Genomic DNA, 23,919 nt, shown 5'->3' on the forward strand with positions numbered 1-23,919 from the left:
CGGGCGGTGCCTCCCGCTTCCTTCCGCCGCGGCCATGGAGGAGGCGGCCGAGGCGGCGCCGAGCCCGCGGCCGGCGCAGCGCAGGCGGGAGCAGGAGGATGAGGAGGCGCTACACGTCGCCAAGCGGAGGAAGGCGCTGTGCTCCGAGTTCGCCGCCATCACCAACAGCGACGCGGCCGTGGCGCGCCGCTTCTTGGCCAGCAGCGACTGGCACATGGAGGTACGGCCGGGGCCGGCGGGACCGCGGGGCTGCCCGGCGGCGGCCCCTCCCTGCCAGCCGCCCCTGTGTTTCAGAGGGCGCTGAACGCCTATTTCGACCCGCCGCGGGACTCGGAGGCAGCGGCGGGCGGGGCGGCCCCGGCCTGCGCGGACAGCGGCGGCTGGTAGGTGACGGGGCCGGGGGGACGTGGCAGGAGGAGGGGGACGGGGGCCGGGCAGTGGAGCCTCCCCGGGCTGAGGGCGGGTTCCCCTCGGCGGGAAGGCGCTGGGGCCCCGGCCCCCGGGGAGAGCCATGGCCGGGCCGAGGGGTGACTTGAGGAGCAGCGCTCCCCTCCCGCCGGGCATCGCACCTCGGCTGATGTGCGTGTGGCGAGGCAGGTGGATCCTCTTCCTTCTCTGCACCCTTTCCCGCTGGTTCTCTTCCTTGGAGAGGCCGTCAGGCTTTTGGGCTGCATTTTGCCTCTGTGGATCCTCTGGACTGGGAGATGGTGAGCCTTTTGGAGAAGGCACAGGCGCGTTTTCCTCTCATTGCCTCATGTTGTACAGCAAATACGTATGCAGATTTTACCGTACATACATTTGTGTATGTGTAAGTTATGTATATTTGTATTATACCATATGCATGCGTATTTTTATTTCTACAAATAACATTGGCATGTACACACACACGCACACCTTGTTGAATGTACCTGTGAAAGTTAAGATGTAAGATCTGTGTCTTACATACACCATTTCACAGCACACCTGGAGAATGTACTGAGTATATTGATCTGGATGTGGAATTGAACTTTTCCAGACCCCTGCCTGCTGTGGTTTAACCCCAGGTACCAACTAAGTAGCATGCACCCATTCAGTCATGTGAGAGCACCCTCACATGCTGTCACCCTCTCAGTGGGGTGGGAAAGAGAATTGGAAAAAAAAGATAAAACCTCTGAGTTGAGGTAAAAGCAGTTTTACAGTGGAAATAAAATGAACAATAATAATATGAAATTAGTTGTAATGAAAATGGAGATAACAAAAAGAGAGCAGTGGAAGCAAAGAAAGATAAATGATGCACAGTACAATTGCTCACCACTCACTGACTGATGCCCAACCCATCTCTAAGCAGCAGTTGGCTCCTCCTAGCCAGTTCCCTCCAAGTTCATTCACTGAACACGATGATCTATGGTATGGAATATCCCTTTTGCCAGTTCAGGTCAGCTCGCCTGCTCATGTTTCTTCCCAGCTTCTTATGCACCTGGCAGAGCACGGGAAGCTGAAAAGTCCTTGTCTTGAGGTAAGCACTAGCTAGCAGCAACAAAAACATCAGTGTGTTATCAACATTATTCTGACCAGGTTTTGCTTGGCAAGATTTTGGTACTGAAGGGCTACAGGCCTGGCTCCTGTGAGAAGCTGTCAGAAGCTTCCTCTGTGTCCAGCAGAGCCAAGGTCAGCTGGCTTCAAGGTAGATGCACTGTGGAGCAGTGCTGTGCCCATCAGCGATGGGTAGTGCCTCTGGGATAATGTACTTAAGGTTAAAAAGTTGCTGCACAAGAGCATCTGCAGCAGAAGAGAGAGCTGAAAACAGCTCTGAAGGCAACAAGGGTCAGTGAAGAAGGAGGGGCAGGAGATGCTCTAGATGCTGGAGCAGAGATTCCCCTGCAGCCCATGTACAGACCTTGGAGGGGCAGCTGTGCCCCTGCAAGCCTGTGGAGGACCACAATGGAACAAAGATCCACCTGCAGCCCAGGGAGGACTCTACACTGCAGCAGATCCGTGCCTGAAGAAGGCTGATTCCATGGGAAGCCCATGCTGGAGCAGGCTCCTGGCAGGACCTATGGGCACATAGACAGAGAAGCCCGTGTTGGAACAGGTTTGCTGGCAGGACTTGTGACCCCATGTGGAATCCACTTGGAAGCAGCCTGTTCCTGAAGTACACAGGGAAAGAATGAGATCATGAGGGAAGAGTTGAACTGCTCAAGTGCTTTGGATTACATTGGCTACCGTCTGATTAACTTACATCAGAATGGTAAATGTTACCTTGCCTCTATAAGGAGGAGGAAAAACCACTTACGTGTTCACCTGTGCACCACAGCTCAGTATGACTGGGGCCTGTATGTTTTAATTACAGCCTTCTAAACGATGTTGAGATCAATACATGCTTTAGAAGATAAGTGAGGCAGTCATAGATAGATTAGTATTGTGCATGGTAACAAACAAATACACTCTCTCTTCAGCATTGACCTCACTGCAGATGCAACTACAAGTAATGCTGGTGTCAATAGTGAAAACTCGCCACAAAAAGAAGATGACAGCAACTTCTCGCTGATCACCTGGAACATTGATGGGCTGGACCTAGGAAATCTGAAAGATCGAGCTAGAGGAGTCTGTACATACCTGACATTGTAAGTACAGCCTCTTCTTTGTATTGTCATGTACCTGGATTCAACAGAAAAAAAAGTGCTTCTTGATTTAAGTATATACCAATCTTCATGTCCCAGTTACCTTAATGTTAGATGCAACAGATGAATCACCTTATAATTCCTAAGTAGCTGAGAGTGGTTATACTGACGAGTAAGAGGTGTGAGCCTATGTAGCATCCCAGAGATTAAATATTTTGAGAAGGCTACTTTAAAAGTCTGACAGTGAGCAATGTTGTTCAAGTTGAAATTGTGCATCATGAGCGTAGTTCATAATTGCATCCTGTACATGAGAATCTTCTGGAGAACATGTCCCAAAGCTACTTTGCAGCTTCTTGAGTTGAATTCCTCATGTATGTAGTATATAGAACCTGCAAGGTCATGGCATAAGGAAGTAATGCATTTTATTATTTTATGTTCATAATAACGGTTGTTTCCTCCCTTTAAATAATGGTGGTGTCTACGTGCTGCTTAATACAATGCAGATAGCTTTTTCTTTTTTAAAGAACTGATTCTTACAAAACCTAGGAAAATGAGGGCAAGGTGCTCATTAAATCCCTGACTTCCATTTGGCCTCAGAGTTGCAGTACTACTTCTCAGTAACTAATTGAAACTTTTCTTGCCTTGCTGATTTCAGATACAGTCCAGATGTTGTGTTTTTACAGGAAGTCATCCCACCATATCTCCCTCTTCTCCAGATGAAAGCAGGCAATTACACTATTATTCCAGGTAAGAAAAAACGGTCAGGTGCTAAAGACAAAAACCAGAAAATAAAGTTTGGATTTATTCTGTCTCTCTTGCCAAGACCTCCAACCATTTTAAAGAATATAAAGAGTAAAGTAAAGAAGGAAGCACTCAATGTTTCTGTGTTTTGGTATCAGCGTATATCTTGATGCAAGTTAAGCATGTGAAAATCTTGCTTTCCTTGTGTTTTTCCTTTGTAATTTTTTTCTGCATTTTGAAAAATTGGTAGCAAGAGTAGTCAAAAAGTACCACAGATAAGTAATTTTTTAAGTATTTGCATTTAAAAAGTTGAAAAATTCAGACCATTATAATGCAACTTTTCACTACTTAAAAATCAACATATTCTCACAGGTTGTGGTGATTAAAGGCCTCTTTCAGAACCTTAACTGTTTATGGTAGTTCTGATGTGGCACAGCAGAAGATGTCCTCAAACATTTCTTTGCTTGATCCTGTCTAGGTAACACAGATGAATATTTCACTGCTGTAATGTTAAAGAAATCAAGAGTGAAGCTACTGAAACATGAGGTAATACCTTTTCCAACAACTGCCATGAAGAGGAACCTTTTGGTTGTGCATGTGAGTGAGTCAGTGTGTACTAAGCAGCTGTACTTCTGCCTTCCAAACAACAAAATCCCAGGAAAGGCTGAACTGGCTTTTTCCCTATGACAGTCTCAAAGGGCAGAAAAACTTCTCCTCCAAGCGTATAAACCCAATTGCATTTTGAAGCTGGCAAATCTTCTATGCATGTTACTTGCCATCCTTTGTTTTCAGGCCTCATAACCTCTGAAAACAATGTTACCTTTCTGTAAGCCCCTTTTCTTCAATGTAACACTAATATTAACCAGAGCTCTGTTATTCAGTCATTTGCTTTGTGATGAAATGTTGTCTTTGAGCTTATCATCATGATGTGGATAGTAACACTGCCTCTTTGTTTCACACGTAGGTGAGCATAACTGGTATTGAACTTTGCCTTATGACCTCTCATCTGGAGAGCACTAAAAATCACTCCAAGGAACGTATAAAGCAGCTGCAGATAGTGTTAAACGAAATGCAGAAGGAGTCTGAGACAACCACTGTTATATTTGGAGGGGATACAAACCTCAGAGACAGCGAGGTAAATAGAAATAAGCAACTTTGTTATTTAGAGAAGGTATTTTGACAAAACTTTTTCAGGCTTTTCTGTTGTCTTTATGAGACATAACCTGCTTAGGCAGAACAGAGATATTCAGCACTTATTCTTAAAGTGTGAGACTGACTAAGTAGAAGTAAGCATTGTTATGGCTGAGTTGATTTATATGGAGACCCCTTCCCAATAACTAAATGTATATATATATATAAAACAGTATTTTATTTAACTGAGGAGAAGCAGGCAGATTTGATGGAAGTTTTTACTTGAAAACATCTTCTCAGTTTGAGAACCTGGTCTTTACTTGTTCAACACTCCAATTCTCAGACTTTGTAGAATTCATGAAGGAAGAGGGTGCTCTGGAGAAATAGATATTAATCCCCAGTAATCAAGACATTCAAAATTAGAAGTAGTTTTTGGCTTCTGATAATAAAAGGGAAATTTTTGCATTATTACTAGAAGCTCAGAGTTTTGCCTCTCCCTATCATGAAATTCCATTGCAGTGAACTAGAACAACATTGATTTAGGAAACATGGTGTTGGCCCATGTACCTCAACATTTCAGAGCTGAACATTTATTTTGGAACATGCTTTGGATTTACAAAGTGCTACAGGAAATGGTGATGCTTTAGAGTATCTGGAGAAATACCATAGTTCAGAAACATCTCCAAGATCTTTGATTTTTAACAACTTATGTTTTGCAGGAAAAAATACAATGCTCTGACAACTCCGTTCTGTTTTTTGAAGGTAGCATTTATGAATTCACCATCTTTTGGATTTTTTTTCCTCCTTCTGCCTTCAGGTTACTAAACTTGGTAATCTACCTGACAGCATTAAGGATGTCTGGGAGTTTTTGGGTAAACCTCAGCACTGCCGCTACACTTGGGACACCCAGTCCAACACCAACCTGAATGCAGCCTACAAGTGCAAGATGAGGTTTGACCGTGTTTACTTTCGGCCTGCATTGGAAGGGGGGCATTTCATTCCACGAAGCATGGACTTAATTGGTTTGGAAAAACTAGAATGTGGCAGATTTCCTAGTGATCACTGGGGCATTCTGTGTAATTTTGATGTTGTATTATAAAAAAAAGGACTTGCATCATTAGTTTTTAGGTTATTTATTCTTGTTTTTACAAAATTTTACCCTCAGTTTAAGATAGGGCTTAGTTAAGTTTTCAGCGCTAATTCATTCTTTGTTGGCTTCTGCAGGAATGGCTTAATTTCAAGCCAGGTTTTCCTTTTCCTTTTGTATTCCTGTTTTCTTGAATCATGTTTTATAATATTTGTTTTAAAAAATATCCACAAAACATAACAAAACAAATTCTAGTTTTAAAATGGCAGGAAAAGCCTGTAATTACAATTCATAAACATACTCAGTGTGAAAGACTTTTATTTTGGCATGTACTATGATCTCATAATAAAGGCTGCTTTTTTGTATTTTAAGACTACTTTTACTGTGCCTTCATTGTTTATTTTATAACCATTCCAATCATCCTTTTCAACCTTGTGTTTTGTGTTTTCTGTTAGCTTCTGAAGTTTGTGTTGAATGTCCACACCCCTTCTGGCAAGACAGTAAGGGAGCTGGGGAAAGAATTACTAGATTCTCACAAAATAAGGATTTCTTAAACAGAAACGGAACTACTAATGAACAGATTTAGGAACACTATGCCTTCTATTTGTCAAGAAAAGGATATAGGCAGATGCATGGAAGTTGTTCACTTGGGATGGCGTACGCCTTACTTTGTGTTCATTAGCCTGGATATGAGGTGCAGATTAAGATGTGTTGTGTTTCAGTGAGCTCCTAGAAGCTCTTATAAACTGCTGGGCAAAGCCTGAGCAGCTTAAGACCTTGCTGACTTCACAGAAGATCAACCAGGCTTTCCTACTCTAAGAACTGTGTAATCAGTCTCATGGAAGCTGTTGATTTATAGATGTGCAATGCTGATTTAAAAGGGAAAGCCTCCTAACTTTCTGATGTGAAGTTCAGTACACAGGCATGGAGAAGAAGGACAGATAACCTGTCAGTGATGTGAAGTGGATGGAGTTGACATCGTAATTTTTTTTCTTCTTTTTGTTGTTGTTGTTTGTCTTTGAACCCTAAATTTACAAACAGCTTGTACTTTGCTGCACTACTGTGGTGGCTTGGTTCCACCTGGTAGCCAGTCTAACACCCAGCCACTGTCTCAGTCCCCTTTGCCAAGGAGGTGGGAGGAGGAAATCAGAAAAGAAAAAAAAGAAACAAGAAAACTCATGGGTTGAGATAAAGGCACTTCCCGATTACTCTCATGGGCAAAACAAACTTGGTTTGGGGAACTTAGTTTGTTTTGGAAACACGTGCAGGGAAGGAATTTCCAGGAAGTTCAACTGGAACGTGAAGAAGAACTTTACTGTGCAGGTGGCTGAGCTCTGGATCAGGCTCCCTGGAGAGAGGGTGGAGTTTCCTTCACTGGGGATATTAAAAAGCTGTCTGGACACAGTCTTTACTAACGTGCTGTGGTGGACTGACTGTGCTTGAGCCAGGAGGTTGGGCTAAATGACTGCTGGTATTCACTTCTCCCTTACCCATTATCACCCTCTGAGACAGTAATTTACAGCCAGTCAAAGTGTTTGACCACTCTGGGTAAAGATATCCATCTTGATGTCAGGTCTAAACCTCTCCTGGGTAAGGTAACCAGCTCTTCCTCTTGTTGCAAGAACAGGGAGGCCTGAGGTAGGTGTGGTTTTCCTTTCATTCAGCAGGAGGCCCAGGTGACCCTACTGAATAAGCAAATAAACCTCAGGATGTTAATTCTTCTCTACAGCTAGCAGCTGCAGAAGCATAGTGTTCTGCTTTCACTTCTTTAAACAGCAAATTCCTTTTATTAAAGGTGAAAGAGAACAGCCTGTTCTGGGAAGGATGTCCAATCTTTGCCTTCAACGTATCCCAATATTTTACATTGACTCAGCTGCAAAAACAAAGAGGGGGAAAAGATCACGTTGAGCACATAACCTCTTCTTTCTATTCCCAAATAAATAGTTCTACAAGAAAGTGAAAAATAGGTAAAACTGCCAGGATTTTCCTTCTGGGCTGAAAATGGGGCTGGCACAGGTCACACATTATGACTTGCTCCCTGACAATCTTTTTCCTTACCAAAAGCCTTTAAGGAAATGTCATGGGGTTTCTTGTCAGGGTTTACACCTCCTCCCCCTCCCCGGTAGTTGCAGCCAAAGGATTTGTGGCCAAGGTGAAGGCAGTTTAACTTTTCTAACAGTGTTTGAGAAGGGAAAAGTACAGTAAACTCTTGTTTCATCACCAAGAAACACCAGATTATGTGACCTTCTCTGTTATGGCTGCTTTTGTTTATGTGGCTGCACCACAGCCAGTATTTTGGAAGACTCCTGTTGTTCTGGAATAGGTTTTTAAATCGGGGGGGAAAAAGCAGGAAAAGAAAAGCATTTGGAGTAGTGTGTGATGTATCTTGATGCCTAAACTCCAGATCCATTTCTAGCATTGACTGATTCCTCCTTTGATCAGCAGCCTTTCTTAATCTTTTAAATAGATAGTGAGGTGGGATGTAAGGGCAAGCAAAGACATAACATTTGTATGGGCCAATTAATTTTTATAATTCTAAATGGTAGGTAAGAGGAAGACTCAGTGCAATTAGTGGTTAGTCATTCTTTTAGAGTGAGGAAATTATGCATACATCCTTTGAAAGCATTCTTGAACTACAGAAGTGGTAATACTTTATAAGAAGACATAAACACTAAATGTTTCACTGATGACTGGATGTGAAGCAATACATCTTTAATTAAATGTACTTTAAACCATTTAATAAGCATCCAAATTGCTGACAATCAAGAGCACTCAGAGCCTTTAGATTAATTTTACTCTTAATTTAATCAGTGATGTAAAAGGTAAAATATCTGCTGAATACAACAACTAAAACTTAAAGGGCTAGGAAACAGCAAAGTCAAACCAAACAAAACATTTCTTGGCCTGCAATTTGTAATTAGATTTATTTTCTTGATTAAATGGCATAATATTATGGGATCTATACAGCCCAAAGGATTTATACAAATGCAAATGTGAGATTAAAAAATTAATAATCAGCATTAACCTTCTACTTGTGGAAATCATGTTCAATTGGAGGCATTTTATCAATTCTTTGGTCAAGTTATCAAGAGAAGCAATTTCTTCTGAGAATCTGGCTCATCAGATAACATTCCTACATCGAGAATTTGAACCTACTAAGAGAGAAGAGATATACCTAGAATTAAATAAAGAACTGTTAAACATACAGGCAGTTAAATAATAATTAGATAGATTTAAAAAGAAGAAAAAAAGGAGGGGAAATAGCAGGTAAATTTCCCAGGGTTTTGTTCACTAAGAGTGTAATGAATATTTATTAATGAAGATGCATAGATTTAATCTTTTTATTTCTTGGAGGCAAAGCTTGATGTGTAATAACAGCTAAGAGACTCCCAGTGACTGAGAAGTCTTATGTGCAGCACTGACATTTGAGAAAGTAGGAGGCTCAAACAGGAAGCACAGTGGGCTGAAACACTGCTTAATTACAACAATGGAAATGAAAGTTGTACTGTTTCTGCAGTGATAACACTTACATGAAAGATAAAAAGGAAGAATTGCAACATGCCATTATAACATTTTGCACTATAATGTTTCCTGATACTGTCACTGGTGAGACAGAGGAGCTAACGAAAACCTATCCAGAGATTATTTGTTAAGACAGAAGCTTTATCTGAACTTGGAAGTATATACTGCATGCAAGTACAGCTGTCAAGGCTAGACAAATATGTCCAAGAAAGGGAGCTCACTTTCTTGGGGCTTTCAAATATTCTCCCAATTATTGAAAAATCAGGAAGAAATCTGTCTCAGATGCCCTGAAGGTGAATGTAATCATCCTTTTCAGTGCTGGCAGACACTTCCTTGGACTGAAACAGGTCAGAATTTTTTCCATTTAGGATGCAAGGTGGGGGAAAAGGGTGTTTCTGAAAAAGCAGAACACTATCTCACCAAGGTTTGGTAACGAAACCTGTGCATGTTCCACACTTCCGAGCAGATGGCTGGCTTGTGAGTAAGGCACATAAGCAGGGGAGAGCAGGGTTCAGGGTGCCCAGAGGGCTGCACCAGCCCCCTGCAATGGGAGAAACCTCCCAGTAATGCTAAGCCTGGGTGGTAGAAGGGCCACTGGATGTTGATGGGGCTTGCCAGGTCTCCTAACTAGCCCTGGATGTCTGGCAGTGAGTTACCTGTCCTGGTTGATGGCAGCTTCACAGGGCTTTTGTCTGCCCCAGTGCAGCTACTGTGGAAAGGAGCTGGAGGAGAATCACCATTGATCTGATCTAGTGGCCCATGTTTTAAAGCTTCCATGGTAAGATAGCTTACATCACACTCAGCCTATTAGTTCATCAGTGTTAAACCTATTAGCTCATCAGTGTTATGAAAGACAAGAATTGGCTCAGCAGGAAAATGCTGTCTTAGCCTCTGCCCTCAGCAGTAATCTGCTTTCTTGGTGTGCTCCTCATTTTTGTAGCATTTCTGGAGTTCACAGGCAGTGAGTGAATGGGCAGCAGGAGCAGCTGCTGGGGTTCTCAGTTGGGAGCTGTTTGCTCTGATGCCTTTGTGTTTGCCTGGGGCTGTCTGCATCCTGTCTGTTCAACGGAGAAGCAAAGTCTGCTTGTGACTAAGCCAAGGGCACCGGACCAGCTACTGCTGTGTAGAGAAATCAGTGGGGCATTTGCTGCTTTCACCCTTTCCTCTACTTCCACTAGGATGGTGGGAGGTACCTCCTTGGGCTTATCTCCCTCAGCCTGCACTGCACCAAGGAGCCCTTTTCATCCTTGCACAGATGGTTCAAAAAGCTCTAGCTTTGAGTATCCAAGTGAGTATTTTTTCCTGCAGAAGAATCTGAAGCTATATCTGGTGCTTTTCCAGTCAGTAAAATTAGGAACTCACAAGCAGGCAAAGCATTGGAGGACAATCATCTTCCCCCACTGGCTCTGTAAATCAACCCTGGGTGCCGACAGGAAGGCTGCAAGCCATGAGAAATGGGGCTGGCTTGCTAAGGGCAGATAGCCAGGCTTCCTCTCTCTACATTCACTTCCTTTTCAAAACCAACCAGTCTCCGTCAACATCAAAGAATATACAACGTTCTCATTGATCTTTTTCTGTGTTATTATTAGAAGAATTATTTTAACATCAAATAAGCGGAGTTCAGCCTCCCTAACTGTGGCCTAAACATGGAAATCACAGAAACTGAGGAATTTAAATTGACATAACAACAGAGCATGAAGGATATTTTAAATTAAAATTACAATTTGCAAAAGACAATTTCAGAGTTACAGTTCAGAGATTAATTTTCTCTCTTTACAGAGCTTGCACCAAGGGAGATTTGACTATCTTCAGGAAAAGTCATACAGCCTACTGTTAAAAAAATGGTAAGATGGGAATCAGAGGGAAAGTAAAAAGACAAGGCAAAACAGTTGTATACTGAAGAGATGACATTTCTCTTTGCCTTTTTGACTAGTGATGAGAATCACCCTCATATTGCCTTAAAAAGCTAAATCAGTCCAGCCCTGCAGAGAAGCTTGTGATTATTCTTTCATGATGACACCATTAAGGACTGTACTTGTTTTGCTCTATCATATCAAAGCTTATCTGATGAGCCAGGAGCCAGGAAAGAACCAGGGAGAAAAATTTTTACTGGAGTAAATTTCCATTTAATCTCAGCAGCTTCCACTTCTTCACTGGATCCTAGTGGTAATACCAAGGAAGAAATAAATTCTATGCTCCACACACCTCTTCATCTAAATCCTGCAACTTCAGTATAGAATTTTCACAACTGGAGTATAAGTGATCTTGCGTTTTTGCTTTTGAGGAAAATCCTATTTTATTGACATCTGGGGATGCCCATAAGCAGGTCCATGAAAACCTGGGAAGTAGGTTTCGGAGCAGAGTTGGAAAGATTCCCTTCTGCAAGGAACAGATTATAGCAAACCACTGCAAGGCTGTCACCTTCTTGGTGTTTAGAGAGTGGAGGAACCTTTTTTTAAATATTTCCCTATTTTGCAGAAAAGTAACTGGTAAAACAACAGGGATCATTCGTGTACGTGTGATGTGTTTTCCACGGACCACCTGCTCCAATGGCCTGCAGTCTGGGACGGAAGATTGAAATGTACTCAGCTATTAAAAGTTCCCCCATACTTGTGTGGCTTTGCTGGGCACTGGACATGTTCCATATTGGAGTATTAATGTGCCATTCCAAAACATTCTGAGGAGATCAAGGACACTGAGTGAAATGTAATGTTTTTTATTAGATTGCGAGGAGGGGGAGTTTTTTAGGAGTGGCTGACAAAGAAAGCTCTCTGTTAGGCTTCTGTTAATAAACTTTTCATGCTTTCTGCTTTATGAGCATGAAGCAAGGAAAAAAGAGGGATTCTTTTTGTTGCAGTTATTTGCAGTCTAATTTTTCAGGCCAAAAGATAGTCTGAATGATCTTAATTATAAATATACAACAGAACAACACAGGTGAAGCACAATTTACAGAGGATCCAGTAAGTCTATTTTCAGTGGATCAGCTTCTCAGACAGTATCCTTTGGTTGAGGCTTTTCAGATTAGTTAACTAGGTTGAAAACAAAATGTTCTTTCACAATGTATTTTTGGTTTGAAAGGGGGTTGGTTGCTTTCTTCTGTCTGCTTGAAGCTTGCTGAGCTGCATGTGCTGTACTGTCTCAAAGACTGGTTCTTTGCAACTCTGAGAATAAAATACTGCACTTGCTCCCACTGACTGACTGAAATAAAATAATCTATGATGCCTGAACAAGTCTAAATGAAATAATAATATCATTATTAGTGAAAACCAGATTGTTGATATGATAATTGAGCAGATTTATGGTCATCTCCTTGGACGAGTCTGCTGAAACAGCCTGCTGCTTTATTTAATCTCACATGATGGGAGTTGCAGGCTGGTAATCCATCATTAAACAACATTTAGAATGATGGATGAAAGTGTCAACTTTCCCAACATAATCAATCCATATCTCATTAAAACATATTATTTATGTTTCTTATAATGGAACCTGCAGGGGTTTCCAGAGGAAAATGGAGACATCAGCTGTTGTTGAAAGCTGAGAAGATATATACTGTAGTTTATGAATTAATAAATGCATGTAAAAAATACTCATCCACTCTATCATTTGTCCTTTACCATTTTACAAATAAATCGAGTGCCTTGGCTTTCCTCTTGCTGTGTATGACAGCACTTTGTTATGTTCATTTTGCTAGTAATAATTTAGTGAGAAAAATATTAAAAAGCATGCAGGAAGGACCATTTTGCAAATTATTTCCAAGACGTGGTGTGGGGAAAAGCCCTTGAATGCAAAATAGTAAGAAAGACTTTACTGTTCTGTTGCTCTTAAGGACAGCTCTTGTCCCCATTAGTCCTATGCAGACAAATCAATGCATTTCTTTAACTACAACAAGAGTTCCATTTTAAGGATATTTTCTACTGTATGCTGGCTCAAAGATGAATGAAACCTTGATTTATGTGTTTGTGGTGCTGCTGTAGTTGTGGTCACAATGGCAGCTGTTGCCTCATTTTAACTGTGTTTGAGGATCACTTTGTACTATATCACTTTTATACTTTATGCTTCCACTCTTACACATCAATAAAGGAAAACGAGTAGTAAATGACTACTAGTGTACAACAGACCAACTCATATTTCAGATGGAAATAAAGACAAAATGTAGCTTTGATTTGCCTGTGGAACTGCTGTTATTTGCATTGCTGGCAGAAAAGAGTTTGCCACAGTAAACAGTTCCTATCTGTTCAGCAGCCAATGCAAAAGAAAATCTGTCATAATATGATCTTTATCAGGTCATCTTCATTGCACAAGACCATCGACAAATTTATGTGTTAGTCAGCTAGAGGTGCTTTGAAATCCTGATCCCACATGGGCTCTGGGCACAGTGCACTTCCAAATTTTGTTTCTGAGTTTACTTTACCAAAGGCCACTGATGGCAGTGAAAGGAAAGTCTCTACAAGCTATTAGCTTCCCAGATGACAGCCATGTGTATGGCAAAACAGATGTAAGATATAAAGGTCTTATATTTTTCTCCGCCTTCAACCTGCAGAGTGGAGATATTTTACTTCTTTTCAATTTTCTCTGATTCATGTTACTTCACCTTAGTGTGTGTGAGGTGAGGATCTGTATAGACAAGGCAGCAATTTTGGCTTGCTTGGCGCATGTTTCTTGGAAAAGAAATTTTCCAGAGCCCAGTGCAGATTTTTAAAATGTTACTGCTTGTATATCCTAAAGAGAGAGAAAAAAATCACTTCTTCATGCAATGATGACATGAATTACATTATAAAATCTCCTAACCCAATCATAAAAACGATCACAACATTTTCACACTTACTCAGGAATCTATCCATGAGCTACTACAAAACCAGTTATGCAGACTATATGCCTTGAAATTACAATGATGCTGTCTTCAGATTAAAGGTACATTTTTATGGCAGCTGGAGGAGTAACTGGAAGGCAGAAAAGATGTCCAAATCTCAGCAGTGATGTCCAGAGCGTAAACATTAATATATTATAAAAAAATGGCAGAAATGAGAAAACATATTTGGTTTCTGTCAATAAACCAGAGAATGCACATATATCTCTGGTTTAGTGCCTATCTCTGAAGGGCAGACATACATCACAAAATGTCTGAAAGTCACATTTGGGGAATTTTTCTTATTCATTCTTCTCAGACAAGGGAAAAAAGAATGAAAGGTTGTATTTTACATTATGTTCTCTCCCACCAAAATTTTCTAGGGAAAAAAAAAATCTTTAATCCCTAAAGAATTGTTCAATCAGCTTTATGGTAACAATGGGACTGATATTGCCCTTGAGAACCTGTATGAGATGACTGTAAAAATGTTAGATGAGGCCATTTTGCATAGCCAGCCCTTTTCAGTAAGGCTATTACCAGGTTCTCTTTTATCAGATAAGAAATGTATCATCATGAGAAGACACACAGTCTACCTTTTCTAATTACCAGAATACTTTTCCACAAACAGATTTTTTGAAAAAGCATGTTTATCTTTTCTCCAATTAATTTTGACAATATTTTAAAGACTTCTAAGCCCCTTGAGGATTCAGTAAAGTTGTTCCTGTCTCTTCAGCAGTATTGTGCCTTGCCAGCAAATGAGTCATTTTCAATAAATATACCATTCAACTTCAAAAAAACATGGAATAATGTTAGTCTGATCCTGTTAGTTTAATTTTGTTTATTTGTATGAGCACAGGACAAATAAAAAACATGAGCAGTGTGTGGGTTTTGGAAAGAAAAATCTGGGCAGCACTGATAACATTGAGACAATTGGCAAAGCCAAATCTCATTCTGCTGTAGAGGCAAGGTTTTAAATAAGTTCAAATTGAAAACATATGGCAATCAAAAACTATATCAGAAATGAAAATGTTGAGAATCCACAGGTATCAATGGCCCTTTTAATATTTCACTTTTAGTGAACAAAAATTATTTGTTTATTTAACCACAATGCATTCTTCAGAAAAGTTGTTACAGAGAAAGAGAAATTTCATGCTTATTGCTATTAAACTAGGTATAAGCTCCAAACTTTTTTTTTTTTTTTAAAGTTGTCGGGGCTTTTTTTGTTTGTTTGTTTTGTTTTGTTTTTTTAATAGTCCTAAAGAGATTAAATGTAAGAACTTGAAACAGGCTGCTGAATAAAAGCAAAGAGGAAGTGGGACAGTGGATCCAAGGAGCAGAGAGATTGCAAGTTATTTGGGGTGAGAGTTCTGCCAAATGCAATTAGATAATGTCTTATTCCTCTGTGGGATGTTATTTGGTGATAAATACTTCAGGTTATTGGTATTTGTCATAATTTGCTATATGGCTTATAATTAAAGCTAGCTTGCTACTTTATCATTAGACTGCAGAAATAAAGGCACAGCCTTCTTCTTTAATAGTAATGAGTGATGCTTTAATTAACTTCTGAAAGAGTGGATGGTAAAAGAAGGAAGAATTGGATGGTGAGCTTTGAGACTACTCAAGAGCTGCCCCAAACATGTTCAGGGCACAGCTATGGTACAGGTGAGTATCGTTCTAAGGCACAGTTAATGTGGTAAAAAGCTTTCATAAATATCTTACTAGTGGTTGGAGAATTTAGTAGTCTTGCCCTAAATAATTGTGCTAAAATATTTTCTGCATTAAGGTAAAGAAACAAGGTAACACCAGCTTTGATTCTTATATTCATTACATGAATTATCTGTTATGAGCCCACAGTATTTCAGATCCAGTGTCTTTTTTTGAATGAGTGTCTTTCTTGTTATCAATTTTACAAATAAGCTTTTCAAATAAATATACTAGAGTATAAATATTTGCTACTCTATACTATTTCTGTGAATCAGTTTCTGACTTACTTTGCTCTGAAGAAACCATCCCTTTTTGCACTTAGTGGGTGTGTAGTCTGCAATATTGAATGAAAACACCATTATGCACTATTTTATGCTGGAAGCTGTCAATAATATTTACCTAATATATTGTATTGAATGAAAGACTGCATGAATCAGTTATACAAGAGATTGTACAATGCTTTTAGTGAATTTCCAGAGAGTCATAAAACCTAAAAATCAATGTATTTTTTATAAATTCAGTGTCAGTTGGTTTAATTAATTCTATTTACCTGAATAAAATTAATTATGTGTTTTTAATATTTGGATTTAAAAATAATATTCAGAATGACATATTTTATATTTATAATGTTAAAAGATAACTATTAGTTCATTAGTGGATACTGTGCATCCACAGTGTGCTGAGCTGGGTTGATTCAAAGTTGAAGTCTCTGGAATTGAGAGTAAGAGAAGATTGAGACACCAGCGTGCCCTGAAGAAGGATTTCCACAGAGTAGCTGGGTAGACTTTTCAGATGGTTTCCAGTGACTGTTTGAGGAATACAATTTTTGATAGCGATGGGTAACTTTGGCTGGATGCCATGCACCCACCATACTGCTCTATCACTCCTGCTCTCAGCAGGACAAGGGATGGGGGGAGAAAGTAAGAGGGAAGGAAGCTTGTGGGATATGATAAAGGCAATTTAATAAAGTAAAGGTCATACAGAAGCAGAGGAAGACAAGAGATTTATTCTCTACTTCCCATCAGCAAGTAATTTCTACCTCCTTCCCAGGGAGTAGGGCTTTGGACCCAGTCATAGTGATTGCTCTGAAAAACAAATGTTGTTATAACAAACGCCCCTCTCTTCTCCCTACCCTCACCCTTTGTTTTATTTGCAAACCATATTAATATGGTATGGAATATCCTTTCGGCCAGTTTGGGTCAGATCTCCTGGCTCTGTCCCCTCCCTCTGTCCTCCTGCCCATCCCCAGCCCACTGGTGAGTGGGGAATGTTGAGAGGCAATGCTGCTGCTGTGCCAGCTCTGCTCAGCAGGACCCAAAGCACAGGTGAGTTATCAACACCTTCCAGGGCAGAGCAGAGCTCTGGGAGGGCTGCTGTGGAGAAATGAGCTCCAGCTCAGCCAGACCCAGTACATTAACAAACCTGGAGCCCTTCAGCTCAGACTGGCCATTTGGAAATGAAAAGCAGTTCTGTGGTGGGATCATTGGGAAAGAGTCCCCAAATATGCAGAGATGCTCTAATCTAGGCTCCATCAAAGGACATAACTCCCTGGCTGGAGTATTTCAAGTGAAAGAATCCACTAGCTTTGAACAAACTTCCAGTTGGGTACAGCTGTCAGTAATTATTAATCTCATTGCAGATATGAAACACCATGGAATCAGTAACCCCTATTTCTTTCTGAGAGAAGCACAAGTCGTTCTAACTCTAGAATGAATTGCTGTGGTCTTATCTTCTCCTGTACTGATTTGTTCCTCTTGGTAAAATACAACATACAGTTCAAGAGGGCAGAACACAATATCATTTCTGTGTGGAATAGTACTTTCAAATCCCATGCAAGTGCTTGAGTGCTATACTGTTCAGATGAAAGTTATAAAATATTTAGCTTCACTACTAGTTTGGCACAATTGCTAAGGCTAGTTGGTTTAGGGTGTTGATGACAAAAAATTAAATGCAGTGTATTCTGTGGATTTCAAGGAAGACAGTTCAAAAATATGGGAGAATAATATTCTTTCTCTGAGCCTCACTGAAAAGAAAAGCTATTTTAGCAGTTAAATCAGCTACCCATGAGCTCCACAGAATATAAAAACATTTGACAGAATATAAAAACATTGAAACGTGATATTTCGTCACATATATCTTCAAGCAAAACCTTAAACTGAAAACCAAAGAAATGCTTCTAATGCAAGGATAGTAGGATCTGCCTTTGGATTTTATAAAAACCATAAGCAAGTGATGGCACATGTTGTGGGACTGATAGAGAGAAATCCTCATTCTGATAGAGGCAGAAGTTTCCTAGCTCCAGACTCACAGTCAGTAAGCAGGTGGTTTTTTCTTCCATGTGTATTTTGCTAAGGTCAAGGCATAAAAGAAGTTCTTAATTTGACTGGGCTTGATTTGGTAGAACCTTTATGTTCATTAGAGAGAATCTGGAGAAAAGCCAGTTTGAGAGAAAAAGAAATTTTACATTATTTACCAACATATTTATATTAGACACAGTGTAAATATATAAACTGAAAGTATTCAATACATTTTTTTATTGTACTGCCTACAAGAAAACTGCATTGAAACAGGATTGAATTTTTAAAATAAGATTCTGTCTAGTCACTGCCATGTGTTGAAGGTCATCAGTATTGTCTGCTCCTTGGAATACCTTGGAGTTATGAAAAGCTGAAGACCTTAGAGATTTGAGATGTTTTCACTTGAAATTCTATCCAGCTAATTTGAATACCGAGAACAACATACTTATGACTTAATAAATGTTTATGAGTAAAGATGGTGTTTTAACAATGGTTATTTTAACAGTGAGCTAGAGATTAACATCTGCCACATGTGCTTCATCATCACAATCACTAGGAAAGATGCTTTTCATGAAATGAAAATATCAGTTTTGTCATAGCAGTAAGTCCATGCTGTATTCACAGTATCTCAGCTATTTTAGTTTGTTTGTATTATTTCGCACTGAATAAAACAATTCCATCTGTTCATGTTGTGTTGCCTGGGTACTCATTCTCGACCATTTGTCAGCTGGTTGCTGTTTTTTCAGCGAATGATGCTTGCCATAAATCCAGTGAAAGTTAATGAGTTCTGACTTTCTGGACCAGCTTGTTGGTCTTTGTGCACTGTCTCTGCTTTAGCATGGTGTACTGTGATGAGCACACCGACCCTCCTGCCTCCAGCACTCTTTAAGAAGCTTTTGCTGTAATGATTTATGGGAGCCCACAAAGTCAGACACTGCAGGTTTAAAGAGAGTGTTGCACACACCTCTCTAGGGCTCTGTGTGAAACCACTGTTGCTGGTTCAGAGCTAAAGCATGAAGCTTCTCCTCCTGAACATATTTTGGGTGTTAGGACCACAATATGTATAAAGCTGATAACAGAGAAGGCTTGCTAGATTGCATAGACCTAGAAGGAATTTAACCCAGGGTGTCCTTCTAATATCCAAGCATTTGCAGGAACAGGATACTGGGTAAGAACTGTGTTACTCTCTCCTGCAGTAATGTGGAATAAATACTTCTGTTCTCAGTCATAATCTTGAATGTAAAAAAGTCTAATGGGAGCACTGTATACTTCTAGTCCTCCAGACTCTCAAAGTAAGTACTTTTTTTCTGTTCTTACCTTTCAGAACCTGCTTGATATTTACCAGATGCAAAGACACTGGTAGCACTGTTTTGCTGGGTTATAAGCTACTTAGAAAAAAACCCCTGTAATTGGAGCAGTTTAAAAGCCTTGACTGCTACTATAAGCACCACTTCTGGATTAAATTTGGTACCACTCTTTCCAAATAAGTCTTTTCAGCAAGCCCTGCAGTTAAGTGCATCGTTATGATTAATTTATGCAGAATGAAGCAGTCTTTTTAATTGATAATGATTAGCAAAATTTCTAAATCTGTAAAACTTCAGTAGGCTTAAGTTTCAATATATAGCACTGTCTATTTTTGCACCACAGGCTTTCATTTAACAGAAACAGGAAATGTCTCATCCTGAAACTGCTGATGCTGCAAGCTCCAAAAAAGGCTTTTACTTCACCTGCAGTGCAGCAGGAGCGTCAGCCCATATCAGTTTTTATCTGACCAGAAAGCAGGACCTAAGAATTTTTATCACAGAGTTATCTAGAAATGAACAAAAAGCCCCCTCTTGCTACTTCTTTTTGCCCCCTAGTGCCTAGGATAAGAAAAAAACCTCGAACCTGTGAGGTGCTTCATGAGCCGATTGCTTTTGTCTGAAGCATTAATGTCCCCAGAATTACTACTTTAAAAACAGTATTGCTGAATTGTGATTTGCACATGAACTACTATAATTAGAAGGGGAAGCTACTAGGGGAAAAAAAAAAAAGAGTGTAGAAGTAGCAAGCTGTAAGGGCAATGTTTCCATTAAACTTTGTTTAGTGCAAAAGGTGTAAAATGACAACAACATTCAAAATCTATTTGTGCAGATGACCCAATCAAGGCTATTTTATCTCTCGCAGGTTAACTCCTTTAATCTGTTTTGGAAAGATGCTACATGGTAACATTATTTTTGTCTTTTTCTAACACTATTTTTTCTCACAAGGTCAGATTTACTAGCAGGACACCAATATTCACAAAAGTGCACTAAGGAGGCAAACATGGACTTGGTGTCATTGAGTTCCTGCCCTGTTGTCTCAAATGGCACTTTTTATGTGGGAGAAAACTATACGAGGTGACAATTACATCCTGAACTGCTCTATTCTGAAATGAAAATGAGGCAGACATTATGCAGTTTATCTGCGAAATGACTCCTGCTTGTGCAAGTTCAGATGCAAAAGGAGCTATTTGATCAAAGCAGCCCTGCTCTGTAAGATACCTGCAAGTAAAAGGAGACAAGACAGGATTGCATTTTTACCAAATGACAATCATTAATAGAAAGTCTACTTCCTATTAATTAATAATTATAATACATATACAATTATAATAATTATAATATGTTAATATTATTTTAGTATTTTTATAATTATATAAATATAATACATATACACAAATTTATAATTTTTACAAATAATATATATTATAATAATATATAATAATTAATATATCAAACAGTCATGTTTAATGACTGTTTAATTAAACATGATCATTACAGTTTATAGGGTTTTTCAGTTCCTTTCTTCAGCCTGATTTTTCTGACTGCTCCATGGGAGTTACCTTCTTCCCAGTCATTTCTCTTGTCTGGCCTTGACCAACAGATAGTCTTTGGAAATTAATGATATTGCGGTTTGTGATAGCAGAAACTGCAAAACAGGATCTTCCCAGTGGCCTCAAGCCAAAGTGTTAGCTGTTGGCTAATGTTTAGAATGGAATGGTGACAGCCATGGGTGAAAGAAATCTGACATCTTGCATTTCTGTAAGCCTAAAAATCTGAAAAAAAACCCCTGCACTGAAAAATCCATATCCTTGCAAAAATTTTTGGATTCTTCAAAGAATCAAAAGCCTTTGCAAGACTGCAGTAAAAATTTATTCAAATATTGTTGTTCACGTATGTCAAGATCTGTTGTATAAATAAGGAAAGCATGCTTTCTAGGGAGAAAAAAGTTAATCATAAGCTCAGATTTTTAGGCAAGGTAGGGAGCCAATATTTGATATAGATGCAATAAACCATTGAAATAGATAGTCATAGAAGGAGACCTGTAAGCAAAATAGCTTTTCTTCTAGCAAGTCAATAAAGTGAAATATATAGTCAGTTATGTCAAAACACACCCTCCTCTCTGCTTAATACTTTGCATAATTTCTCCGGATAGAAAAGAAACCAGACTCTGCTACACCACATTTTGACTTTGCAAACTTTAAATCTTGGTATAATGATGCATCTTGATACTTACATTAAGCTTTTGGTGACTGACTGTAGTTAAGTGTAGTAAGTGACAGCCTCACTTTCTGCATTAAAGTTTATGATCTGCTCCTCATTTTCCGGTAAAAAAAAAAAAAATCTCATTACTTACATAGCTAGCATACAGGTGATTCCAGTCTTAGGCCTTTGTAGGCTGTAGGTCCTTTACAAGGGAAAATGTTCCCTAGCTGAGGATGACAAGAAATTTTGTGGGAGGAGGACATCTAGTGATCTGATACGTATTTGCATGAGCAGTGTCCTTGCGCTGCTGAGTCAGCCAGCTAACAGGATTTTCGGAAGAATAGTGAAGAAGGGGGCAGGTATGCTTTGCTCTAAATCTTGGGGTTTTGCTGAGATGACACCCCAAACAACAGCAGCCTTTTAACTGCTTAATTTTCAAATCAAGGCTCCTGAAATTAAATGTTGCATGGAAGTAGTGATTATGGCTGCCCCTCTCATCTGTAGCCTTGCCATCTCCCAGCCTGTGTTTTGTTGACATTAATGACCACTTACACATTTCTAGCAGAATGGCCATTAAGAGTCTGACATATTTGCTTTCCCATTGGACTACGCAAGTGGTCAGCATAGCAGCATCTCTGAAATACACTGCCAGCTCTTTTGTAAAGATTTAATTTAGAAATTCTTCTGAAAACATGGTTTGTTCATCTCAGAGAGATGAAAATCAGTTATTCAGCATTGTAACTACAGTGGGAGAATATCTCTGTAGTTCATGCTATTAACCCCTGGCAGATTGGATTTCTTCTTCCAGATTTCAACTTTGAAAAAACCCTGCTAATAACATTCAGCTTTTTATGCTGCTTTTGTACAGACTAGTGACTGGTGGAGTTTAAGCTCTGTGTGTGTGTATGTTGCAGGCAAACACCAACATGAGTGATTCTCACAGTCACAGGGAATACCCAGAAGGGTTAAGAAAGTCTCTTCAAATCATCTTAGGAAATCACGTTCCTGATTCAGGACTGAAACACACCCATTTGTACCAGAACAAAATCTAAACACAGAATCAATTTTTTAAAGAATAGTTTATACTTGTAAATCCATTACAATATGAAAATTTTAAATCTGCTTTGAATTTGAGAGAGATCAGTCCTGCCCTACATAGTCTTACACTTGTTATGCTGTATGATGCTTGTAGGTGGCATCCTCTCACCTTCCTAGTACAAATATTCCTCTGAATATCTGATTTTTCTGGGAAGGTAACAGCAGAGGATAGATGATAGCACTAATACTGGTGTACAAGTCATATAACCATTTTATATAGAGAGACAATTAACTATTTTTTTTTTTTTCATTTTAGCCAACATAGCCCATGGAAGTTGGCATCAGCAAGAACATTTTAAGCAACAATAATCCTGAGTGTCTCATCATAATTTTTTCTTCAACTCCTTTGGCTATTGAACAAACAATTCAAATTTCCCTTTACATGGACAATGTCTCTTAGGGTTGGGCAAGGTTTCTTTATCATGCAGAACATTTTCATTCCAAAGTTTGATAAACAAAGTCATCATTGACCTTGCTGTGGCTATTAGTCAAGATTCTGGTTTATAATATTTTCAACATGACTGATAGATTGTCTTATTAAATAAAGAAAAATAATTCTCAGAAGAAAAATATATAAAAATATATTGCTTCCTTCTATTTCCTGTTTCTGAAAATTACCAGGTGCCTACTCTGAACGTAATAAAAATGAAGACACTTGAGGGTGACCTAAAGGATCTCAATGGTGAAGAATTGTGATATAGTGGTTTAAATAATTTTGTAGCAGCTGCTTGATGCTAGAAAAAATGAGAAATGAGTTTTCTGTTGCTAAATATAATGAATTCCTTTTCTGTCCTGTCATAAATTGTCAAACTTCGTAAATGAAAACAACGATCTGGTGCATGCAGATATAAAGGTTAGTATGAATTTGCATATTTTAAATTGAAAAATTCTGCATATTGCCACAGGAGGATTTTCTTGCATCAGATACTGCATAATTCTCCTAAATAAGGTATTTTAAATTTAGCAGATTGATGTAACACAACTTCCGTGTCTTCAGAGCAATTTTCTATTATTTGCAAAAGTGGCTGCATATTCAAAAGCATAAATACAGCTGAGTGACTTCATTCCAAGATAATTTTTAAGCCTCATTTACTTCTTTTTACTACAATCTATGAGTATGCAATAGAACAAGGCGGCCACTTTCAGTTAGAATTAGATTTTAGTACTTTTCTGCATCAGACCAGGAAGAGTCTGATCCTTTAGTAGTAACATGACTTACTCTTTTAGTTGCATTGTATTAAATTCAGTGTGACTCAGCTCGATTTTGAAGGCAGCTATAGGTGTCATTTATTGTTTTATGTCACACATGAATAAATGTAACATCAATAAACAGTGGTCAGATTTCTCTTGATGATCACTCCATAATTACTATTTCATACAGTTATGACAA

The 23,919-nt window shown here is 39.3% G+C and overlaps 1 protein-coding gene across 1 annotated transcript; it reads left to right on the plus strand.

Annotated features, from left to right (window-relative positions):
- Positions 1–34: 34 nt before the first annotated feature.
- On the plus strand, positions 35–5,935 carry TDP2 (tyrosyl-DNA phosphodiesterase 2). Its single transcript, XM_062487432.1, has 7 exons — positions 35–220; positions 295–383; positions 2,436–2,603; positions 3,256–3,347; positions 3,820–3,938; positions 4,306–4,476; positions 5,290–5,935. Exons 1-7 carry the CDS (start codon positions 35–37, stop codon positions 5,569–5,571), a joined length of 1,107 nt encoding a protein of 368 aa, XP_062343416.1. The 3' UTR covers positions 5,572–5,935.
- Positions 5,936–23,919: the final 17,984 nt, after the last annotated feature.

Source organism: Cinclus cinclus, chromosome 1 (assembly GCF_963662255.1).
Source record: "Cinclus cinclus chromosome 1, bCinCin1.1, whole genome shotgun sequence".
Lineage (NCBI taxonomy): Eukaryota > Metazoa > Chordata > Aves > Passeriformes > Cinclidae > Cinclus > Cinclus cinclus.